Here is a 24,394-nt window from a genome sequence, read left to right as displayed (position 1 = left end):
ATGGAGTCACCTGGCTTGCATTGTACTGTGAGGCCGTATTCTCAAAGTTGCATTAGCCAGCAATGACTCTTCACCTCAGAATACTGATAGACACCAAGGAAGAGAAGTTTCTTCGGAGGATATTCCCCGAGAGTGAGAGCCTAGTATAATAATAGAGTAGAGGCAGTTTCCATTCTCTTTAACTAATATATGGGAATCTGTAGATTACATTCTAGAGAAAAACAATAGATTTTCATAGAGAGCAATATTTCCTATATGGTTCTGATGGGTTGTCTTTATTTCCACAGCCAGTGCTAGTTTCAGGGGTACATAAAAAACTCAAGTCTGAACTCTGGAAGCCAGAAGCCTTTAGCCAGGAATTTGGAGACCAGGATGTGGACTTGGTGAACTGCCGGAACTGTGCTATCATTTCTGATGTCAAAGTTCGGGATTTCTGGGATGGATTTGAGATTATATGCAGTAAGTAACTTTGCTTTCTGGTTACGCAGTGACAACAGTAGTAAGCATCTAAATACTTGGTCCTGTGCCTGAAATAACAAACTGTATCCTCTTGTTGGGAGAAGCCTTCTGTCTTAATGCCAGCTCTACACAGCTGCATGGCTCCCAGAACAGGCCTGCACTTCAGGGAGCATATGGCTTGCATGGAGCTCTGTTGCATTGAGGAGGGGAGCAAGAGTCCTATAAAATGGAGAGATATTGCACATACTACTGCAGGAAGTGGAGAAACAAAGTCCACCTCAGCTGGTCCATTGTGAAATAGGAGGCTTGTCTCCAGAGACTCGGTCCTGCCAAGAGTAGCAGTAGGGGTTTATGAGAATGTTGTCTGTCTTCTAGAGAGACTGCGGTCAGAAGATGGGCAGCCAATGGTGCTCAAACTCAAAGACTGGCCCCCTGGGGAAGATTTTCGGGACATGATGCCAACAAGGTTAGTGACTTCAGGGAGTGCCGTCCTCAGAGGCTTATGCCTGGCTGAAACCAACACAGCAGAATCACAGAGAAGTGAATGCTCTTCTTTGTCTTCCTTCCTGCCCTTTCTTAGGTTTGAGGATCTGATGGAGAATCTTCCTCTGCCAGAATATACCAAACGGGATGGCAGACTCAATCTCGCTTCTAGGCTGCCCAGCTACTTTGTAAGGCCTGATCTGGGCCCCAAGATGTACAACGCTTATGGTATGAGGGAGAGGACAGAATTAACCCTTTGGGGACTGCTGTTCTCATTTCATATACAGACATGATAGGGAGCATCATACCCAGGGTAGTTCTGAATGTTTCCTTTGTCAGCACTGATTGGTGTAACATTCATAAGCTTGTATATCTGTTAGAAACAGTGTCTTCTCACCAGGTGGTGGTGATGCACACCTTTAATCCCAGACAGGCAGATCTCTGTGAGTTTGAGGCCAGCCTGGTCTACACAAAGTTCCAGGATAGCCAGGACTATACAGAAAAACCCTGTCTTGAAAAACAAATAAACAAACAAAAAAAAAAAACCTCAAAAATTCTACTCCAGCAGAAATACTTAGTTTTATTCTTTAGTTTACTAAAACTAAAGAATGCCAGCTACCTCACTGTCATACCTGTATTCTATTAAGTTCAAAAATAACTTAAAATGAAATAACGTGAAAGTTGAGTTCTTTTTGAATGTCCCTAATGCCTGAATGTTTTGAATTTCAAGAAAGGGGCCATTTTCAAAATGGCTTGGTTTCATGATGGATGTTGATGCTATGTGGACCAAGCTAGAAATTAGTCTTAACCCGTATAAAAGATAAAGAAGAGTGCTTTAGCTGATGTTCATTCCTCCTCTCTCACCTCCCTGCCTGGCTCCACTCCTCTCTCTGTGTACCAGAAATGTAACCTAGGGCCTGAACACATCAGTCAGCACTCTACTACTGGACTGCCTTCTTGTTAAGCAGGTGCCCCTCTCCCAGGGGCATCTCTTTAAGGACTTTCTAGAGCACATTTTCAGACTTGACATGGGTCCTTTGTAATAGCACCTGTTCATCTTTCATATTTTCCTCCTACCTTTAGGCTTGATAACAGCAGAAGACAGAAGAGTTGGCACAACAAACCTTCATTTAGATGTGTCTGATGCTGTTAATGTGATGGTGTATGTTGGGATCCCTGTCGGGGAGGGTGCTCATGATGAAGGTAGGATTTCTAGAAAAATTGCCTTAATGTGGTTTCCCCTAAGAAGTAGAATGATCAATGAAAGTTTCTTCCAGGCTATGTACCTGGTGGATATTGTTAGACAACGGGAAATTCTAGCAAAGTGCTGCTTGGAAACTTTTGACTGGATTCTTGCCTTTCAGGGGATGTCCAAATATGAGGTCTGGCAAAGAAAGGACAGAGAGGACTGGGGCCTTGGCACATTGCTTAAAAGTGCAGTGCCCCTTGAATTTAGTGCCCAGCACCCACAAGAGGCTCACAACCTTCTGTAATTCCAACTCCAAGGAATTTGATGCCCTCTGGCACCTGCTAAATATTAAAAAAATAAAAGAAAGGCTGGAGAGATGGCTCAGGTTAAGAGCACTCACTGCTCTTTCAGAGGTCCTGAGTTCAATTCCCAGCAACCACATGGTGGTTCATAACCATCTGTAATGAGATCTGGTGCCCTCTTCTGGCATGCGGGCATACATGGAGGCAGAATGTTGTATACATAATAAATAAATAAATCTTAAAAAGAAGAAGAAGAAAGGACTTCTGGATAGTGGTGGTGCACTCCTTTAGTCCCAGCATTTGGGAGGCAGAGGCACGTGGGTCTCTGTAAGTTTAAGGCCAGACTGGTCTACCAAGCGAGTTCCAGAACAGTCAGGACAACTACACAGAGAAAACTGTCTCAAAAAGTGAAGGGAAAAAAAGACATGACTGACCCATCTGCTTGACTCATTAACCATATCAGCTGTAGAATAATAAATGGCCAGGTCGTGTGCACAAAGATGAAGCATAAAGGTTGAGTTTGTAAAGTGTCAACAGCATGAAGACCAGAGTTTGATTCCCATAAGAAGTTGGGAGTGATCATGCATACCTTTAGTCCCAACATTTGGGAGGAAGAGGCAGGTGGATCTCTGAGAGTGTAAGGCCAGCCTGGTCTACGTAGTGAATTCCGGGCCTGCCTAGGGTACAGTGAGACCCTGTTGTTCTTCCCTTCCCCCACATGGTCACTGGCATCCAACTCAGGTCATCAGACATGATGGCAAGAGCCTTTACCTGCTGGAGTGCTGGGATTAAAGGCATGCGCCACCACTGCCTAGGAAGTTTTGATTCTTGATTCAAGATAATATCACAATGATATTACTCAGAGAAGAACGGAGACCAAACTTGTTCTGGTTGGACGTTTTCCCTAAAGGTCCTGATCAGACTGGTTACTTTGTCATCACCACTTTGTTCTTTTCAGAAGTCCTCAAAACAATTGATGAGGGCGATGCTGATGAGGTGACCAAGCAGAGGATTCATGATGGAAAAGAGAAGCCGGGGGCCTTATGGCACATCTATGCAGCCAAGGATGCAGAGAAGATCCGAGAGCTCCTCAGGAAGGTATGCCTCCAGCGAGGCTATACCCCCAGCTCCAGGCTGTGGTCTAGACAGCCACCAAGGTCTCTCATGTGCATTCTCTTGGTAGTAAAGACCTATTTGTACAAGGCATGGTAGGACACACCTGTAGCACTTGAGTGCTGGTGTCAGGAAGATCACACTTAGAGGCCAACCTGGACTACATGGACAGACCCTATCTCAAAAAAAAAAAAAAGAAAAGAAAAGAAAAAAGAAAAAAAAGAAAGACAAAAAAGAAAAAGAAAAGCAAGAACTTGAGGCTTGGTGGGCTGATGACTCAGCAGTTGAGACCACATGTTGTTCTTGCTGAGGACCCAGGTTCAGTGCCCAGCATCCACATGGAAGTTCATGGTCATTTGTAAATCTGAACTCTTTGGGCACAAAGCACACATGTGGTAAACAGATTTACATCATAAATGCAAGCAAAACACTCATACACATAAAATAAAAATAAGTCTTTTTAAAGGGGGGAGGGTAGAATAATGCCTCCGCAGTTAAGAGCACTATTCTTCCAGTGGTCCTGAGTTCGATTCCCAGCAATCACATAGTGACTCACAACCATCTGTAATGAAATTCAATGTCCTCTTTTGGCATGAAGCAGTATATGCTCAAGTAAAGCACTCATATACATAAAATACATAAATAAAATTTGACTAGACCTGGTGATGTGTGTCTTTAATCCCAGCACTTGGGAGGCAAAGACAGGCAGATCTCTGAGCATTCAGGACAACCTGGTCTACAAAGCAGTTCCAGGCCAGCCATGGCTACAGAGAAATCCTGTCTCAAAAATGAATAAATAATAAACAAAAGCTGGGTTTGGAGTTTGGTGTTAGAGTGCTTACCTAGTGTGCATAAGGTTCTGTGTTCCATCTGCAGCACTGTGGGGAAGCAAAGAAAAAGGACCTATTGGTTGAGAAACCTTTCAGAACGTGCAAGGGGCCTGAGCTCACACTGGAACATGTTCAACAGAATAAAGAAGATATTAGTGTTCTTTATGTGCTTAAGGGATAGTACATTCCTAGGAGGTTCCCTACATCTTTTTCTCCCTTTATATGCTTACTGGTAATAAATGTTGAGGTAATAAGGAGCTTCTTTTTTGTTGTTCATTTTCAAGACAGGGTTTCCCTGTGTAGCCCTGGCTGTCCCGGAACTCACTCTGTTGACCAGACTGTGCTCGAACTCAAAGTTTCACTAGCCTCTGCCTCCCTCCCGGGTGCTGGGATTAAAAGCATGCTAACGAGTACTTGAACGCGTGTTCTCTGAAACTTTCTTAGCCACCTGAACTGAAACGGAACCTAGACACACAGCTGTACATGTCTAGTGTGAGGTGGTGCTGGACAGTCAGGGAGTCTTTCATGTCACCATAATAAACACTATAACACACAATAACACATTTATGTTAACATAATAAACATAATAAATAAACAACATAATAACACAATTTTTAAGCTTGCAAATCCTTTTTGGACTTTTTCGTGTGTTTTTAGAGCACAGTTGATTGTGGATAAATGAAACTGTTGAAACCGTGGGCAAGGAAGGGCTACTTTATTAATTCATTTTTTTGGATTTTGATTATAACTTCAGGTTGGAGAAGAGCAAGGCCAAGAGAATCCTCCTGATCATGACCCAATTCATGACCAAAGTTGGTATCTGGACCAGATCCTCCGAAAGCGACTCTTTGAGGAGTATGGCGTGCAAGGCTGGGCCATCGTGCAGTTCTTGGGTGATGCTGTCTTCATACCTGCTGGAGCCCCACACCAGGTGGGTTTCACAGTGGAGACCGGCTCCACAGCCTCATGAGCTTTGATGCTTGGCTTGTCTCTTGAGTCTAGCTGTCAGTGGCAGGATCAGACTGGGTGCTCTAATACCGTGGCTTGTTTGTTTTTAATTGTATTCCTTGTAACTTTAAATGCTTGGTTTCTGTTTGTTTTGTGGTAGTTGTTTTCTGTTTTGTTGTTGTTGCTGTTTCTGTTTTCTTTGGTTGTCTTTTGGGGGGGGGTTGTTTTTTAGCCAGAAAGCCCTCAAACTCACAGAGATCTTTGTCTCCAAGTACTGGGATTAACAGTGTACACCACTGCTCCTAGACCTAAACTTTTTGTTTTGTTTTGTCTTCAAGACAGGGTCTCACTCAGTAGCCCTGACTGCCTGGAACTCCCACTGTAGACCAGGCTGGTCTCAAACTCACAGAGACCCACCTGCCTTCCTCCCGAGTGCTGGGATTAAAGGCGTGTGCTGCCACAGCCCACTGGCATTTTCGTATGAGTTACTGAATTTCTGATGTCTACATTCTCCTGCTATACTTGCCTCCTCCCAGGTTCACAATCTGTATAGCTGCATTAAAGTCGCAGAAGACTTTGTATCCCCAGAGCACGTGAAGCACTGTTTCCGCCTAACACAGGAGTTCAGGCATCTCTCCAACACCCACACGAATCATGAGGATAAACTACAGGTAAATGGTCTCTCCTTCACTCACGCTGTCTTCCCATCTCATGCTCACATGACACACAAAAGACATATTCTCCCCATGGCTGTTCTGGTAGAGAAGTGACTGGGAAACAGCAGATACCGAACCATTTCAGATGGGTTTTTGAGTTTCGATTATTAGTTTGTTTTTGAAACACTGTCTCGAGTAGCCCAGGCTGACCTTGAACTCCTGATCCTATTTCCAGCTCCTTTACAGGAATTTATCATCCACTCATCTTAATGTATGCCTATAACCCAGCTGAAGCACTACAGTTATCACAAGTTCCAGGCTGACCTGAACTCCTGAGTGAGCCCTGTGTTGTGTGTGTGTGGAGGGATCTTTTAATCTACCCATTTCCTATGTAATGATTCCCTAGTTCTCAGTCCTTAGGAGTTCTAGTGTTAACTGAGTAGGCTTGCATCCCTGCTCAGGGATGTAAGAGAATACTGTGGAAGGTTTTTATTTGGGAGGGAGGGAGGGAGGGTCCTGTTCCTTCGTACATTGTTCACAGTGCTGGGAACTGAATGTGCACAGGCTGTGCACACAGTTGGCAGGTCTTTTACTGCTGACCAACAGCAGAGAGAACTCAAGACAGGTTCTTACTAAATTGTTCAAGAATTGCCTTGAACTCTCTGTAGCCCAAACTAGCTTATCATCCTCCTGCCTCATGCTCAAGAGTAGCTAGAATTAAAAGCCTATGACAACAGGCCCAACTTAGTCAAAAAGTGGGACTCGTCATTCATCACAATAGAAGGCCCACAGGTGGCAAGCCTGCACTTGTTCCAGGACCACAGTTGGTGACATATTTGTCCCTACAGCCTTTAGGGATAAGTAGCTTCTCAACTACCATGTCCTTAGATTCATCTGCATTAAACTTGGAGGAGCCACACTTTGACAAGTGGGCCTTCTGGTGATCAGAGAACTTGAACTTGGCCATGTACCGGGCCTCAAACACATGTCCCTTATTCTTACACACATTATGTATACTCATATTAATAGAAGCAATATACATGTACCGATTTTGTGCCCCACCTCTTCCAGGTCTCAACTGGTAGGCTGTCTTTTTACTCTTAATGCCTTTTTTTGGTTTTTTTGAGGCAGGGTTTCTCTGTAGCTTTGGAGCCTATCCTGGAACTAGCTCTTGTAGACCGGTCTGGCCTCGAACTCAAATCCGCCTGCCTCTGCCTCCTGAGTGCTGGGATTAAAAGTGACCACCACCAGCAGCCTTTTTTATTTTAATTATATATCTGTTCATATTGTGTGTGTGTGTGTGTGTGTACCAGTAGAGGCCAGCAGTTAAGAGTATTGATTGCTTTTCCAGAGGTCCTGAGTTCAATTCCCAGCAACCACATGGTGGCTCACAACTATTTATAGTGAGATCTTGTACCCTCTTCTGGCCTAAAGTTATACATGCAGATAGAGCACTCATATACATTAAATAAATAAATAAGTCTTTGATTGTTTATTTTCGAGACAGGGTTTCTTTATGTAACTGCCCTGGCTGTCCTGGAACTAGCTCTTGTAGACCAGGTTGGCCTCGAACTCACAGAGATTTGCCTGTCTCTGCCTCCCTAGTGCTGGGATTAAAGGTGTACACCACCACTACCCAGCATTTTTTGTTTTTCCAAAGGAAGGAGAAGGCATTGGATCCTCTGGGGCCAAAGTTCTGGACAGTAACTCTGGTACTGGAAGTGTTCTAGGAGAACAGAATGTACCCTTTACCACTGAGCCAATTCTTCAGCCTCCTTTTAACCTTTTTTTTTAATAGCATCTGGGGCTTCAGAGATGGCTCAGAGGTTAAGAACACATGCTAGCCAGGCATGGCGGCACATGCCTTTAATCCCAACACTTAGGAGTCAGAGGCAGGCGGGATATCTCATTTGAGACCAGCCTGTCTGACAGAATAAGTTTCAGGACAGCCGAGGCTGTTTTACAGAAATCCTGTCTCAAAAAAACCATACGCTGCTGATGCAGAGAACCTGGGTTTGGTTCACAAGGCTCACAACTGCCTGTAACTCCAGTTCCAGGGGATTTGATACCCTCCCCTGGCATCTGCAGCACTGGCCTATGTAATGGTATACATGCAGACACACAATACAATAAAATAAAAATAAATAGTTTATTACAAATTAATAAATAACAGCATTGGGGTCAGCATGGTGGCTCAGCAATAAAAGCACCTGTTACCAAGTCCTATAGCCTGGATCTGAGTCCAAGACCCATGTGGTAAGGAAGAGAGCTCCCACCTGTTCTCTTCTGACCCCCACACTTGCCCTGTGGTGCTCAGTGTGTGCACACATGTACATGTAAATCTAGAAATAATACAATAATAGCGTCAACTTTCAGGTCCCGTTGATCACTTTGTTCTTTTCTGTAATGGTTTTCACCATCTGACATAACTGTGTTCTTTAACTTGTTCATTGCTAGTTTGCTAAATTGTAAAACTTAATTAGCTTTGTGAAGGCAGAAATTTGTTTGACAACTTTCCCTAGCACAAATCTGAAACGCAGCTCACAGTGCATTTTTGTTAAGTAATAGAAAACGATCAGTAGAGGCCCAGGACATCTTGTATACCCATCAAGAGCCTCCTGTTTTTGTGAAGTAAGAAGTCATACGTATGCATGAAATACACATATGTACATAGACAACATCGTAAAGTACCAGTGTGTCCTTCCCTTTTTGTCTTACTTCACTTTTCTACCCTAGAAATATTAATCATCTTGTCAGTTCTTTAAAGTTTTTAGCCTGTCAATTTATTTTAATAGCTTTAATTAAATCTTCCAATGTCACATGTAAAATTGTGTCTTAGACAAATTGTGTGAACATAAGCTCTAGACCTGCTGTCACATTCTTGTAATCCCATTACTTGTGAATCTAAATCAGGAAGATCAAGTTAGAGGCCAGGCTTGGCTAAATAGTAAGACCCTGTCTCAAGGGGGGAGGGGAACAGGCAGGGTGGCTTGGTGGGTGAAAGCATCTGAGTCTAATTACTGAACCCACAGGGTGGAAGAAGGGAACCAACCTGCATGCAGTAGGAAAAACAGCTCATTGCCTACCCACTCCCACTGTTTATTGCTGTGGGGTCTTGGGCAAGGGTATTTTGGACAGTCTTTATTCCAGGTTGACCTCAACCATTGGAATTACAGACATGTGCCTCTGTGCCCAGCTTCAGTTCCCTGGAACTTGATTTTCTCAGTGTCTTTAAACAAAGCTTATGATAAAATAAGTGTACTTCATAGGCTCATGGCACAGATTAACTAGAAATCCACATAATAGCTTAGTGACACTGTCCAACACCTAGTGAGAACGGGAGTGATGATGACTATATACATTCTTTCTTGAGTGTGGACCTCATATCCTGAATGACTTGTAACTCATCATGGGGCTTGATTTGGGAAGAACACAGCTGGGGCGTCCCTCATTGGCTTTTCAGTAAGCTTGTCAGAGTAGGATATAGACCTGCATTTGTGAGCTGCCCTGAACTGACAGTGCTAATTCTTCTCCAGGTGAAGAACATCATATACCACGCAGTGAAAGATGCTGTTGGCACGCTCAAGGCCCACGAATCCAAACTGGCAAGGTCTTAAGGCATGGGGAACTTCCAGCTCTCCTGTGGAGCAGGCCTTTCACAACACTTACCAGGGAACGGCAGGGCTCTCTGCGGGAGCAGAGGCCCTTCCCCAAGCCAGTGTGGTCAGTATTACAAACTCTCCAGCCGCTCTTTCTATGCTGCCTCAACACTGAAGGTTGACACAAGAAAATCGCACTGTTCACACACACAGTTTCAGACTCGAAGCTGAGGGTGCCACATTCCATCCAGTGGCCTTTTGGGAATCCAGGTTGCTTGAACATCACTGAGCTTTCCTGCACATCTCCTGGTTGGAGACCATGGAAACCAGGAATGTGGGCACACCTTCCTTCTCTGTTCCTCTTGTGCCTAGCTCAGTGGGACTGTGGAGACGGAGGAAGTCATAACTGGTAAAGTAAGGTGATACAATGTACCTGGTGGAAGCCCGGCCATGTCTCTGCACATGACTTTCTGACCTGGTCCATCCCAGGAGATGGGGTGCAGCCATTCCCCATAACTCTCTGTGAACATGGAGTCTTCAAGACCCAGGGAGAGTCTACAACTTTTCCCAGGAGGCTCCAGGATTAGGAAACGTGTGTATTTAGTGAGAACTAGGTTTGTAGTGAAATAGTTACTATTTCATGAAAGTAGTTATTTTTAGAACTTTTGAAATAACACAGTTGTTTTCCTGGACTACAAGGAAAGGCACATTACTTTAGTCTTCCTTTCAATAAAACTCTTTGAAAGATATGATTTTTAGAAATCAGCTGTCCCTTATAGCACAAAATCAGCCAAAGCGTAATTTGAAAGAATTGGCATTTTACTAGAATCCTTTTAGTTTCTCCCCTCCCTTTCAGTCTTATCTTGAGGGAACAGTTGTCTGAGAAAGAACTGTGTCATGTCTGAGCTGTGGAGCATTCCCTGCGTGCACACCACTGACTCCGGGATCTGTTTGCCGACTACCAGCGTTCCCTTGGACTCTGCATATGTTTCCAAATGGGGTGGAAAGTTTGGTTTCCAATATAAGAGTTTTTTGTTTTTTAGAGTTTTGTCTGAAATTATTTTCAGCAAAACTTTACAACTCAGTGGAGTTTTTATTAAGAATTTACTTGGGAATTACGGAATTCGCTGGCCCATAGGTACATGGGAAATGTATCTCTCCGGGCGCACTGCCCTGCAGCCTTGTTTATATGTTCACAGTCACCTTTTTTTTTTTTTTTAATAAAAGTCATTTACTGTAGAATACTTTTAATTTCACTTTCTGTACTTTAATTTTATTGAAGGGCTGATTGGGATTTCCATGTTCTTATTAAAAAATCTAACAAATCTGTTTGGAGCAGACAAAATTCTTTCTGTGCCAACTTTTCTAAAGTCAAGGCTACACTGTGGGCTGTCAGAGATGCAGTTGGTTTCAGGGCATCCTGCTGCCCTGCGCATAATGATCTGATCACTCTTTGCTGTTGAGTTGTGCTTAGTTAGAGAAGGAACGTGCCCAGTGAGAGACTAGCGAGGAACCACCTGAGTTGGCTGGTGGGTGGAGGGTTGTTTCCCTAAAGTTCATGCTCAGTGAAGAAAGAGGGATAAGTGGGGTCCTCCTTCCTTTAGGGTGCAGGATGAGGAGAGAACAGCGCCCTAATGTACAGCCTGAGCACAGCTCCAGGCGAGGCTGTGAGGTCATCCGACTGCACACCATAAAGTGTGCGGCTCTGCATTGCCTCAGAAATGGCGGAAGAGGACCCAACTGGGGTTGTTTATTAAGCAAAATTAAAACTGTTCTTGCTGGGTAAGGACAGACTACATTCTAGTTAAAAGAGGTCTTTTGGGAAGGAAGTTACACAGAAAAGCAAGAGGCATCCTCAGAGGTCTGCTTCTCTGAAACCTGTTTGAAAACACCTTCCAAAGCATGTGAGCCTGGAAACATAATTATCAAGCTATAAATAGACCATTTGTGTTTTTCAAAGCTGGTAGGTTTGGGTATGAGTCTTTGAAATACAGAACTCTGAGCATGCCCTTACAGCCTGGTTGGGACATTTTAATAGTGTAGTCCTCCAAAAGGATTATACCTCAACATAAAGGTGCCAGGATATAGCAGCTGTAAAATGGGACGGGGAAGGAGGGCAGTGGAGGGGCTGCTCTGGAATGTAGTTGCTTTGGTGAAAATCAGGAGGCGAGCTAGCCTACATTCTGGATATAAATGTCTTCAAAAATAGGACATCCACTACCAATTGTACTTTCTGATGGGGGTGGAGCTGAGGTCTCTGAACTTTTTACTGACTTGAGACTCCTCTCTCTCCTATCCCCTCCCCATGAAATTAAATTTCACATATCCCTAACCCTAGCACAATTTACCATCCAAAAGTCCGATCAAACCATGTGGACAAATTCCCTTTTACCTGGGATTTGGCGGTTATTGATGAGGCGTGGAGTGGACAGGTGCAGCTACGCCTGGCCCGGGAGCCCAGGTGGACATCCTGGAGCCTGTAATGGGGGAGGAGAGTTTGATGGTCAGTGTTTGGAGCATGTAGCCTGTAAAATAAACTTGTTTTTATATCGTAACAAGTATGATTCAGTGGTTTTGTGCCCCTCAGCATAGCAGTGAAACCAATAACACCCACCTTCAAGATGAGGGTTAACTATAACTTCTGCCTTATAGGGTAGCTGTGAGGATTCAATGGAATAACATACAAAGCTCTAAGCACAGGGCCTGGCAGTTAAGCACTAAAGCAGCTGTTGCTCCTGGTGGGATCTTGAGGCCTTCAACCTGATGTGGGCAGGGCCGGAGGTGGGCCGAAGCTAAAGTCAAAAGGATGGAACCAAAAGGGTCCCCGCAGGGAGCTTCGCCTCCACCTTGAAGCTCAAAGAAAATGATCTAGCGATATAGAGGCAGGCTGGGCACTAAGGGTGAAGGCGCATGCCCAGCCACAGCAGGTGCTGGGGGGGCGCGCCGACACCGCGGCCTCCCCTTTAAGAGCCGCCACCGCCCACGGCCCGCTGCTGCGGCAGGAACCTCCCCTTTAACGGCGGCAACTCCGCGCTCTGCTGACCCCACAGCGGCTGCCGCTGCTAACTGCAGCTCCTGCTGCCTCCACCGACGGCCTCGGGCAGCTGCATCCTCGCCCGGGCTGGGTCCCCGCCCCGCCATGGTGTCCTGGATCATCTCTCGCCTGGTGGTGTGAGTGCCGAGGCGGTAGCGGGGCTCGCCCGGTGGGGGATGAGGGGGGCCGGTGATGGAGGGCGCGGTATTCAAGCCTGGGATGGATTAGCCTAGGGTCCGTACGTGATGTCCCCAGAGACAGAGATGTGAGACCGAAGACTGGAAGGGGAGCATTACGGGAGTATACAGGCCTGGTTTCCCAGAGACCTCACCCATATTATTTTTAAAACCCGTTTATTCTTAATTGCCTTGCTCCTGAGTCCTCCCCCATTCTAGATGCTGAGCAGCTACTGATTTATAAGGGGAGGCGGGCACATCCCCTCCCCCACTGAGCAGATCTAGGCTGCAGGAGCCCAGCATACAAGACTTTCCTTTCCCTCGGGAAGAGAGTAAGACAGTGGGGAGCATGACAGGGGCCTCATCATTCCAGAGCTCAGATCCCAAAGCTTTCAGACTTTCCTCCTGCTTCCCCGGCTAGAGACTGGATGAGGACACCTGCCCTAGGCATCCAGGAAGGAAGGCTGGGCCTGGAAGCCGAGGTGCTTGGAGGACAAAGTGTGGGGAGGTAACAGGATGGCTGTCTATTATCTGCCTAGGATTGGGAAAACATTCGGTAGCCTTGATCCCAGACACATTGTAACAGTCACATTGTGGAGCTATGGCCCTGGCACCTCCCCCGGATACAGGAAGAAATACCTCCCTCCCCCAAACACACAAGTCTAAAATGTTGGCCTTGAGGATTCTGTCCCACTATCCAGCATGAGCACGGGCAGCGAATGCCCTGTCTTGACAACACCCACACTTGAAGGGGCCGGGCTTCAGAGCCAACCCTTCCTCTAGGTTCTGCCCTTCAGCCTCCATCAGGACTGGCATACCAGAAACCCCACCCTTCTTCCCAGTCAGTGTTGTCACAGGCCTGTGTCCTGGTTTCCTCTCAGCCCATTGGGGTTTCCTCTTCCCACCCGCTAGTGGCCTTATCTCTCCGCGTGGCATTCCGGATGATTGGTTCTCTCTTGGCCTGGGCAACCCTCCCCCCCCCCCTCCACTGATGTCCTTTCTGTAATCTACAGTGGGATGCTCAGACAGGGTCTTAACTGTACCTGACCTCAGATCATTTTGACATGGGGTTATAAACCTCTTTGTCTCTTTCAGGGCCTCCTGAACCTGTGCCCTCTGGTCCCAAGATCACAATAGTTCTGACTGCCAAGTTGGGTGCCTGTTAGGTGATGTTAGGTTCTCTTGGAGAATTGGTTCTACCCAGCCTGTCTCTGAGACAAGGAAGTGGAGAGTATGAACAGATGGGTTGAGTGGGCATTAGACCAAGAAGGAAGACATCTCATGGCAGTGACCAGCCCCCTTAATTCCCAAAACATGTTTGTGTATTGCCAAGGATTCTGGCTGAAGGGACCACTTTGGATCCTCTAGCCTCTGGGTCTAGGGAAAGGGCTTCACTCACCCAGGCTGGATGTGATCTTCGAGTCTTTACTATTCTGACCTTAGTCCTTGGCTAGGGCTCCTCAACCAGCTGAGCTCTGTCCTTTGCACCTTAGCCCCCCAAGGGCTGATGCAGGGGTGGGAGGGAGGAGGGCCCAGTAACCATGCCTGCCTCCCTAGGCTCATCTTTGGCACCCTGTACCCAGCCTACTCTTCCTACAAGGCCGTGAAGACCAAAAACGTGAAGGAATATGTAAGTGAACAGTATGCTCCCGATTAACAAACATGGGGGGGCATTTTGTCACATTACAGCGGGGGGGGGGGGAGACTATGGCTTCTTGCCATGTATCCAACAAAACCCTGAACAAAAGAGGTTCTAGGATGTTCCCTAGTCTCCACCCAGGCTTGCTGTGATTGACAAAGGTCCTGGGGAACTTTCTCCCAGGACTTCAGTAGAGAGCAGGCAGCAACATGGGGTCCTGGGTTTCCTTGGCTTAGCCCAGGTATTCAGGGTATTCAGAGCTGGCAGCCAGGGACCTTAGTGCTTACATAGCCTCGGTCCTGGACCCCATTTAATGCCGCACTTTGTTCCCCAGGTCAAATGGATGATGTACTGGATTGTCTTCGCCTTCTTCACCACAGCAGAGACACTCACGGATATCATACTGTCCTGGTGAGGTCCAATGGCTCCTTGTGTCTCAAGACCCAGACCTTTCCCTTTAGAAGCCAGACAGATAGACAGAAGATTGGGACCCAGGCTAGAGTCACCCCCAACTTCCAACAGCCCCTGGGTGTCCTTAATACTGTTCTTAAGGTCTGATATTAGCAGAGTAAGAACAAATACAGCATGCCGGGCATGGTGGTCCATGCCTTTAATCCCAGCACCTGGGAGGCAGAGGCAGAGGCAGAGAGGCAGAGAGGCAGAGAGGCAGAGGCAGGTGAATTCCAGGACAGCTGGGGCTACCCTAGCCCAAAAGCTAGGTCATTTCTGGTGACAGCCATAACACTACAGTGGAATTCACCGAATTGTGTCCACTCCTTCGTCCTTGTTGGGACAGTAGACAGATCGCCAGTTCCTAAGCCTTGTCTTCCCTGTTTGTGTGGACACTGGATGCTCATATTTCCAAGGCATTGCACTAATAGGCCTAAAATATAGGAGTGTTACAGGGACAGGAAACATGTCTGAGATTCAGACATGTTCCCTGCATGAGCAAGCACCTCTTGAAGAGGACAGTACATGAAATTTGAGTCACCTGTAATTCCAGCACTGGGGACCATAAGGTATCCCAGCCTGGCCTACATATTCTCAGTACAGGGAGCAGAAAGGTGGCTCATCAACAAAGCTCTGGCCACATAAGCCTGATGACCTGAGTTTGATCTCTGCAAGCCAGGTAAGAGTGGAAGGAGAGAAGCAGCCCCAGATACTGTCTTCTGACCCCACATGTGCACTGTGCAGAAGCCTGCACCCAACACACACACGTGTGCTCATGAGCATATCATACATGAGTAAGATTTTTTTTTTAAAGATTTATTTATTCTGTATAGTGTTCTGTCTGCATGTATGCCTGCAGGCCAGAAGAGGGCACCAGATCTCATTACAGATGACTGTGAGCCACCCTGTGGGTGCTGGGACTTGAACTCAGAACCTGTGTAAGAACAGCCAGTGCTCTTAACCAATGAGCCATCTCTCCTACCCCCGTGGTTAAGATTTTTTTTAGAAAGGCAATAGCATCTAGGTGGTGGTAATGCACACCTTTAATCCCAGCACTTAGGAGGCAGAGGCAGGAGGATCTCTGAGTTCGAGACCAGCCTGGTCTACAGAGAAAAAAAAACAAAAAAACAAGAGCTTACTGGCCAGGTACCTTCCTAAGTCTGCTTGCTATTTTGAATTCAAGAACAGCGTGATTTTTCTCCTCTCTTTGTCCCTCCCTTCTTTTCCTTCCTTCCTTTCTTTCTTTCTTTCCTTTTCTTTCTCTCTCTCCCGATAGTTTCACTATGTATTTCTGCCTGGACTAACCTGGAACCCTTTATGTAGCCCAAGTTGGCCTCAGAGTTGCAATAATCTCCCAGCCTCTGAAATGCTAGAATTACAGTTGTATAATGCACCACTATGCCCAACTTTCTCTTTAAAAAAAAAAAATGCTTGTTTTATGTGCATGGGTGTTTTGCCTGCATGTATGTCTGTGTACCACCTGTGTGCCTGGTGCCAGCGGAGGTCAGAAGAGGGCATCAGATCACCTGGAAATGGAGCACAGACAGTTGTCAGCCACCACGTGGGTGCTGGGAACTGAACCCAGGTCCTCTGTGAAAGCAGCCTGTGCTCTTAACCACTGATGACCTCTTTTCCTTTTTCTTTCTTTCTTTTCTTTTCTTTTTTTGTTTGTTTATTTTTCACGGTAGGGTTTCTCTGTGTAGCTCTGGCTGTCCTGGAACTCATTGTGTAGACCAGGCTGGCCTCGAACTCACAGAGATCCACTTATCTCTGCCTCCCAAGGGCTGGGATTAAAGGCATGTGCCACAACAGCCTGGCCCATCTCTTTTCTAAATATGCTTTCCTTAATACTTGGAGCTTCCTTTCCCAAGCTTCCTTCCTTCTCTCCCCCACGTGACAGCTCGTCAGCCAAGCGTCTGACCTCGCTGTTCTTCCTTCGCTTCCATTCTCCTTTTCCAGGAAGCTGCTGAGTGGAAAGCTTGTTTGTTTGCTTTTCTTCTACGCTCTAATAAAGTTGTTCTTGTCTTCAAAAAACATTTTTAAATAAGAGACAAAGAAAATGCAAAGCTTGGAAGACAAACTGTCATTTCATTTGTAGATAAAGCCCTTGTATTCACCAGCTATAGTTTTAGTAGAGAGAAGGTGATTTAGAGATTTGTTAAAAGACTCTGGGTGGTAAGTCTAGATTCCCTGGGCACAAGTGAAGGAGAGGCTTTGATGAGGGCTTTAAGAGGATGTAGAAGACTTGCGGGAGGTTGCGGCCTGGGCGTAAAAGCCCATGAGAAATGGAGAGCAATGCTCAGAAGGCAAAGGACGAAATGCCTGTCAGTGATGCGAAGGGCACTTGACACTGGGCGTCCGATGCTAGTGTGAACGCAGTGAGACTACCTCTCAAACAGTTCTTAGCTAAAAATACTGAAGGGCCAGAGAGATGGCTCAGTATGTGAAACTTGCCGTGCAGAACCCATGTTTAAAAGGCGGTGATGGTGCATGCTTGTAATCCCAGCTTGGGGAAGCAGAGAAAGATGGATACCAGGGCTGGCTAACAGTACCCAAGGCTGACACATGAAAAACTCAATGGTAGAGGGCTGAGCATGTCTGAGGCCGATACTGAAAAAAAGAAGAGGAAAAGGGGGTAGGGGTCATGTCATGGCAGCAAGGATCAAGATCCAGACACCATCCGGGTCCTCATCATGGAAGGAGGGCAGGAACCCGGAAGACAGGTGACATCCCTCAGCACACAGGAAGGAGAGCTGCTTGCTGGGGAAATTCCTTCCGGGATCTCTTTTTGCTTTGTTTTTTGTTTTTTTTTTTTTTTGGTTTGTTTTGTTTTTTTTGAGACAGGGTCTTACATCCCCCAGGTTGACCATGAACTCCCTGTGTAGCAAACATGACCTTGAACTCACGATCCTCCTGCCTCTACTTCCCAGGTGCCTGAGATTGAGGAATGTCTTTGGTTTGTGGTTTATTTTGAGATAGGGTCTTAGGTAGCCCAGAGCGGCCACAAATTTGTGACCACCCTGCTAAGTACAGGGATTATAGGCATGTACCTAATTGGGGTCGCTTCTCTTTCTTTCTTCCTTTCTTCCTTCCTTTCATTATTTATTTATTGTGTATACAGTGTTCTGCCTGCATGTATGCTGCAGGCCAGAAGAGGGCATCAGATCTTATTATAGATAGTTGTGAACTGCCATGTGGGTGCTGGGAATTGAACTCCGGACCTTTGGAAGATCAGGCAGTGCTCTTAACCTTTGAGCCATCTCTCCAGCCCTCTTTCTTTCTTTCTTTCTTTCTTTCTTTCTTTCTTTCTTTCTTTCTATTTCTTTCTTCCTTTCTTCCTCCTCCTCCCTCTTTCTTCTTTTCTCATCTTTCTTTCTTTCCTCGCTCTCTCTCTCTCTCTCTCTCTCTCTCTCTCTCTCTCTCTCTCTGAGACACAGAAATCTGTGTAGCCCTAGCTGTCCTGAAACTCTCTCTGTAGACCAGGCTGGCCTCGAACTCACAGAGATTCACCTGCCTCTGCCTCCTGAATGCTGAGATTAAAGGCATGTGCCACCACCACCGGGCTTGGGGTCACTTTTTAACCTTCCCACATTGAGTCTCAGTTTAGCACCCACCCTCCCATGGGTGGAAACCTATGGCCCCAGAGCACTAGGGGTGGGAACTGTCCGGGTCAATGCTACTCGATCCAGTATCCCCTAACTCTCGTGCACCTCTGTCCTCCCAACAGGTTCCCTTTCTACTTTGAGCTCAAGATTGCTTTTGTGATATGGCTGTTGTCCCCTTACACCAAGGGCTCCAGCGTTCTCTACCGCAAGTTCGTGCATCCAACGCTGTCCAACAAGGAAAAGGTTCGCCCCCACCTTCAACTCTTCCCAGCCTGACCCAGCGGAGGCATTCCGGTGCCTGCACCCACATACATCTCCTGGGGGTGACCAGAGCCTGCGGTAACCTTGTAGAGCCCAGCTCCCTGGGTTGGACCGTGTCTTTGCACAGGTGTGAACAAAGGTAACTTGCCTGCAACCTTACCTCTCAGTCTCCCGTCCCCGCAGGAGATCGACGAATATATCACACAAGCCCGAGACAAGAGCTATGAGACCATGATGCGGGTGGGCAAGCGCGGCCTGAATCTGGCTGCCAATGCCGCAGTCACAGCTGCTGCCAAGGTGAGACGGGGGTGGGTTCATTCCCGAGTCCTGTCCAGGCCCATTGGCATCCACCCTGTCTTCAGGCCTTGGAGACTTTGGGTTGTCTGGCTCCAGGCTCCAGTTTTGTTCCTTCTACTGTCCAATCAGTTTCCTCGTCTGGCCAAAGGGAAAATATCCCAACACTATGGTAACCTCTATCTCCACCCCGCCCCTCCCTCCTGCTCTCTTGGTGCGTGGTGGTAACCCTAGGGCCAGGGGGTGCTCTCCGAAAAGCTCCGGAGCTTCAGCATGCAGGACCTGACTCTCATTCGAGATGAGGATGCATTGCCACTACAGGGGCCAGATGGCCGCCTCCGACCTGGCCCTGGGGGGCTCCTGGACACTATTGAGGACTTAGGTAATGGCAGGCCCCTGGCTGTGGGAAATAGGACAGAGCTGAAAAGACCAGACAGACGCCTGAGCCTTTATTCTCTTTTCCTCCCCCCTAAACTAGGAGATGACGCAGCCCTGAGCATAAGGTCCAACACAAGCCAGGCAGATCCCCGGACAGAGACCTCAGAGGATGACCTGGGAGACAAGGCACCCAAGAGGACCAAGTCAATCAAAAAAGTCCCCAAAGCTGAGGTGAGAACACAGGCTGTGGCCTGGGGAAACTGGGACGATGGAGTGGGACCAGGCTGAGCCCCATCATCCTCTCTCCACAGCCGGTGGCTTCCAAGACACTGAAGACCCGACCCAAGAAGAAGAGTTCTGGAGGAGGGGACTCCGCTTGAGGCCCCGCCTCCCCCCACCCTTGCAGCTGTAGGACAATAGCAAGCACTGGGAGGAGCTGCAGCCCTAGCCCCTCCTCCACAGTGGGCCAGACCCGAGAACCCCCTAGATGGCTGTTTCCAGTGCCTCCTCCCCATGGACACTCCTCCAGAGGGGGCTGGGCAGAGAGGAGGGAGGCACAGTTGTAGGGTTGAGGCCAGAAGCTGATGACAACTGAGCCTTTGAGGAGGTGGGGGCTTCTCGGGCAGCATCGCTCTTCGGCTGTTCTAGCCCCGCCCCGCCCCGCCCCGCCCATCCAGTGCCTTGCTGAAGACCATGGCCATCCCCCTCTGAGGCCTGCTGTGCCTCCACCGCTCTCCCTTCAATAGGGGCAGTGGCCACTGTCCAGAGAGACCAAGGCACCTTGAGAAGGGAAAGAAATGGGGCAGACCTGAGCGGGGAGGGGGTTGCTCAGGCCCAGTTCTGAGTGGAAGACACGGCCTTGCCAGAACCGTAACTGTCTGCTCTCCATGCCACCAGAAAGAGGTGGGATCCCAAGGCCATGCTTACTGGGGAGGTTGGGTGAAGTAGTCGCTTCCTTCCTACGTCAGCCCTGGTCTTCCTCTTTATCCACCCCTGCTGGTCTCGGAACCTCAGAGACCCAGACCTTTGACAGAATGAGGCTCCAAGGGACTGTCCGCTACCCTTCCATCCTTGGTCTCTTTTACCCACTCATGTCGCTAGGCTGGACTCCTCCACTCCTAGGGCTCACTATGGAGGTCCTGCCAAGCTGGCTCCTCTCCTGTCAAGGGGACCCATCCTACCTTGCCATGGGGTCCCCTTCCTGTGCCAAGCATACCCCTGTCAGAACCAGCCTGGATCCCAACCCTGGCCCTGGATCTGCTAGCTTCATTTAGGGAATCTGTGAAGAAGGAAAAGGAGCTGAGAAGCTCCTGGTCCCAAAGTGCCCACTGGATGAGCCAATAAAGTAAACTCTGCCACCTCCTTCATGATGGCCTCTGCGTTATTCTTGCCCCACCAAGCCAATAAGTGGAAGGGGCCCCACTGAGAAGACTTGGCTGTGAGGGGGACTCAAAAAGACCAGATGGACACGGGAAATGAGTTAAGGGTCCTTTCCCCCATACGTTGTTTTACACCCCAGAATTCTGTCCCCTAAATCTCAGATTCCCTAGTAGACCATGGAAGTTGCCAGATGTTAACTCTAGGGACAAGGACCCCAGCGAGGTGCCCAGGGGAGAGAATGAGATAGGCTGCTGTCAAACAGCTGGAGATGGGCAGAAGGTCCAGGAGTAGGTGAGGGAAGAGAAAGAAGCAAAAGGAAGTTTTATGGACAAACCAGGTCTGTAGGCCTTGGGGACAGACAAATCCTGGGACCAGAGTTTAGTGTGGAGTCAGAGAAGGTGGGCCCTGACTGGTGGTGGGTTCTAGGAAAGGAGTCTGAGATGTGGGAGGAGGCTTGGCTGAGGACCAGGACCCAGGAGGAGGGATCTGGGATGGCAGAGGAGCTGAGGCAGTGACAGGACAGGGAACAGAAACAGTCTTGGTTTGTGGGAGAACTTCATAGTGGGGGTGGGTGGAGCACCAGCCTAGACGACCCTGGCATCACAGGATGTGTGTGCCTGCCGTACTGTCAGAACCTCCAGAACTGAGATGTGAGAACATAAAAGGGCCCTTTTGCCAGGCAGTGGTGGAGCAAGCCTTTAGCCCCAGCACTCAGGGAGCAAAGACAGGCAGATCTCTGAGTTCAAGGCCAGCCTGGTCTACAGAGCAAGCTCCAAGACAGCCAGAACTGCACAGAGAAACCCTGTCTTGGAAAAAAACAAACAGAGGAGCTTTTTACCCAGAATCCTCTTGTCAAGCCCTCTGAGGGCTTTCCTTTCACCACTGGCACTGGTTAAATTGTATTTCTATTGCTGTGATAAACACTATGACCCAAAGCAGCTTGTGGAGGAAAGGCTTCATTTCAGTGGACAACTCTCGAGTCACACTCCATCATGGAGGAAAGTTAGAGCAGGAACCAAAGCAGAGGCTGTAGAGGAACGCTGCTTACCGACTTGCTCCCGTGGGTCCTCCAGTCAGCATTTGTATACTACCTAGGATCGCCTTCTCAGGGGCAGCACTGGCCACAGGGAACTGAGCTGTTCCATATCTGTCATCAATTAAGAAAATGCACCATGGGACTGGAGAGATGGCTCAGAGTTTAAGAGCATTGGCTGCTCTTCAAAGGTCCTGAGTTCAATCCCAGCAACCGCAAGGTAGCTGATCACCATTTATAATGAAATCTGGTGCCCTCTTCTGGCCTGCAGGCATGCACACATGCAGAACACTGTATACTTAATAAACACATCTTTTTTAAAAATCTGGCAATCTCTTTAAAAAAAGAAAAAAAAAAGATGCACCACAGACTTACTTATCTGATGGAGGCAGTTCCTCAGGGTTTCCTCTTCTCAGATGACCCTAGCCTGTGTCAAGATGACATAAAAGCTGACCAACATAGCCATTGAGGAATTCGGCTTTTTTTTTTTTTAAATTGGAAAGGAGAGGAAGGTACCAGTCAAGAAAGAGACTCAGTCTAGAAGATCCCCAGAAGGTATACCATGCTAGCACTTACCGTATAACCAGGAAAACAGGTTAGGTATTCTGTACAAATTGCATTTGCTACATATCACATGCACGCGTTCACGCACGCGCGCGCACGTGCACACACACACACGCACACCACACACACACACACACACACACACACACACACACACACACACAGTGGTAGTTAGGAGACCACTCCCGGATTCCGCATGGACAGACTGACTCTACATATACATCTGGGTTTTTTGTGTGTGTGTGAAAAGGAAGATGTTCCGATTTCCAAGCTCCTTGTTCTGTTGCCATGGAAACCTTCAGGCTTCCAGAACTCTGGGCACAGAGCCTGCTTCCTGTGGTGCAGGGGAGGGGAGGAGAGACGGAGGGTGACAGGACAGTTGGAAAGCCTTTTAGGAGAAGGTTGACTGGTGGGGCACACTGGGTCTGGGTGACCTCATGCCGTCCTCGCATTCCCTAGGTCTACCTGCCTCTCCCTCAGATCTTCTCAGACTAGAGACGTACAAAAGACGTCCGTTAGATCTAGGTGGAGGGCACTAACTGCATAAGTCCTCAGCGGCCTTTGAGGGGTGGGGTCTAGTGCTCCGTCACACATCCAGGCTCCTGGGAACATTAGGCTATCCTCCAGGACTATGTTCCAAATTATGATGGCCTCAGAACTGAAGCTGCTTTATCTGACTCCTCCTCCCTTTTTGTGGGTGTCCCAACCTCCCAAGAACCTGCTTAAAATGGGATTTCCAGGCCCTGACGTCAGAGGAAAGCCAGCAGCTCCCTCGAGCCTGTGCCAGCTCTAACGTGATTAGCAGAGCTAAGTGCAGCCTTGCTCAGCCTGCAAGAAAGCGATGCAAACAGAGGAGGGAGGGACTTGGGACCCTAAACAGTGGTCTGCCTAATCTGTGGCATCCAGAGAGACAGGAACACGTTGTTTCCGGGTCGAAAGATCCTGCTGGTTTCCCTGCTAACCTAAAATTCAGCGAGTGCATGATCAATTACCCTATCAAACGCCATAGTTATTTCTTCTCGGTTCTGGGTCTCACGCCTGGCTCCAGGAAGAAAACGGCCATCTCAAGTCAGTCCTGAGAGCTGGACAGCGGCTTCAGTTTGGATCTCACCCAAGCGTAGGCTGCGGGAGCTCCGCCTGCAAGGTGTCAAACGGTCCACTAGGTGGCGCAGCTCCCTCCCAGTGTGAGAGTCCATCACCAAGCAGAGAATAATCTCTCCAATGGCTCAAGGCCTGGAGACCAGAAAGCCTCATACTCTGATCCATGCAAGGGGAGACCAGCTGGGGAGAACACATCTTTGAGGGTATACAGGACAGTTGTGGGTTCTTCAGCAATCTCGGTCCGAAACCAGTCTCTGTGCACTCCCGTCACTCAGAACTGGAGGTGGACAGACAAGACTCAGAGAATGAAACCTTCTGGGAAGGGTCCTGCACAGCTCTGGGTGCAGGGGGCAATGCTTCCTCCAGGAGGGACCTAACCTGGGCTTCCTAACTAGCGTCTGAGAGACACCTAGTGAAATGGACTTCCGGGTCAGGAGAGGGGAGGGGCAGAGTTAGGGGTTGTGGGGAAAGATTTCCACAGAGTTGCTGCACCCCTGGACCTGGCCACGGTGACATCTCAGGCCTGCCCCAGGCTTCTCCGACCCCTGGCCTTTTCCATTATTTTCATCGAGGATATTGTGGAGTTGGAAGAGAGAACAAAACACTTACCCATCCACCCACCCGACACACACACCTCCTAGAATCCCCAAGTCTTCTTGCAGGGTCTGGCAGGGTAGAGACGCCACCTTGCTGATCTACCTTTCTCTGACCTTTTCCTCCAACTGACCCCAGTGGTCCTGTATCCCTGATGAATTACCCTCTCCTTTTGTCCCAGCCAGATGAGTAATCAATAAATTATGTTGCCTGAAATATTGATGGAGAGTTTTACACCAGCATCCCTCAGCTGTGCCTGGCAGGGGCATGACCCTCCGGATAGCCCTTTCACATTGCCAACAAGAG

The 24,394-nt window shown here is 48.0% G+C and overlaps 2 protein-coding genes across 6 annotated transcripts in view; both read left to right on the top strand.

Annotated features, from left to right (window-relative positions):
- Kdm3b (lysine demethylase 3B) overlaps nucleotides 1-10,906 on the top strand; it is a 59,271-nt gene extending 48,365 nt beyond the window's left edge. For both annotated transcript variants that reach the window (XM_085699970.2, XM_085699971.2), the window contains 8 exons: nucleotides 288-459; nucleotides 835-925; nucleotides 1,040-1,170; nucleotides 2,026-2,145; nucleotides 3,392-3,531; nucleotides 5,131-5,307; nucleotides 5,861-5,995; nucleotides 9,517-10,906. In XM_085699970.2, coding sequence (XP_085556096.1) covers nucleotides 288-459; nucleotides 835-925; nucleotides 1,040-1,170; nucleotides 2,026-2,145; nucleotides 3,392-3,531; nucleotides 5,131-5,307; nucleotides 5,861-5,995; nucleotides 9,517-9,597 — 1,047 coding nt within the window. In that variant the 3' untranslated portion in view covers nucleotides 9,598-10,906. The remainder of the gene's footprint in view (nucleotides 1-287; nucleotides 460-834; nucleotides 926-1,039; nucleotides 1,171-2,025; nucleotides 2,146-3,391; nucleotides 3,532-5,130; nucleotides 5,308-5,860; nucleotides 5,996-9,516) is intronic.
- Nucleotides 10,907-12,581: 1,675 nt separating this feature from the next.
- On the top strand, nucleotides 12,582-20,783 carry Reep2 (receptor accessory protein 2). Of its 4 annotated transcripts, none has more exons than XM_048442458.3 (8): nucleotides 12,582-12,750; nucleotides 14,347-14,419; nucleotides 14,763-14,839; nucleotides 18,606-18,726; nucleotides 18,928-19,041; nucleotides 19,279-19,420; nucleotides 19,517-19,647; nucleotides 19,728-20,783. In XM_048442458.3, exons 1-8 carry the CDS (start codon nucleotides 12,719-12,721, stop codon nucleotides 19,794-19,796), a joined length of 759 nt encoding a protein of 252 aa, XP_048298415.1. In that variant the 5' UTR covers nucleotides 12,582-12,718; the 3' UTR covers nucleotides 19,797-20,783. The 4 variants fall into 4 exon arrangements, with proteins under 4 accessions (XP_048298415.1, XP_048298414.1, XP_085556099.1 ...); XM_048442457.3 differs by having other exon boundaries at nucleotides 12,584-12,750; nucleotides 19,273-19,420; XM_085699973.2 differs by lacking the exon at nucleotides 12,582-12,750 and adding an exon at nucleotides 12,834-13,297.
- The last annotated feature ends 3,611 nt before the right edge of the window (nucleotides 20,784-24,394 follow it).

This window comes from Myodes glareolus, chromosome 13 (genome assembly GCF_982192425.1).
Source record: "Myodes glareolus chromosome 13, mMyoGla1.1, whole genome shotgun sequence".
NCBI classification, from domain to species: Eukaryota; Metazoa; Chordata; class Mammalia; order Rodentia; family Cricetidae; genus Myodes; species Myodes glareolus.
Note: the sequence above shows the minus strand (reverse complement) of the source record. Positions and strands in the feature narration are given on the sequence as shown.

Excerpts from the sequence above, each read along its gene's own strand:
- Reep2 (XM_085699972.2), top strand. The coding sequence starts at position 13,218 with ATGAGGACACCTGCCCTAGGCATCCAGGAAGGAAGGCTGGGCCTGGAA. Across the intron at positions 19,042-19,272 it reads CAGTCACAGCTGCTGCCAAG|GGCCAGGGGGTGCTCTCCGA; the intron begins GTGAGACGGGGG and ends TGGTAACCCTAG. Across the intron at positions 19,648-19,727 it reads AAAAAGTCCCCAAAGCTGAG|CCGGTGGCTTCCAAGACACT; the intron begins GTGAGAACACAG and ends CTCTCTCCACAG.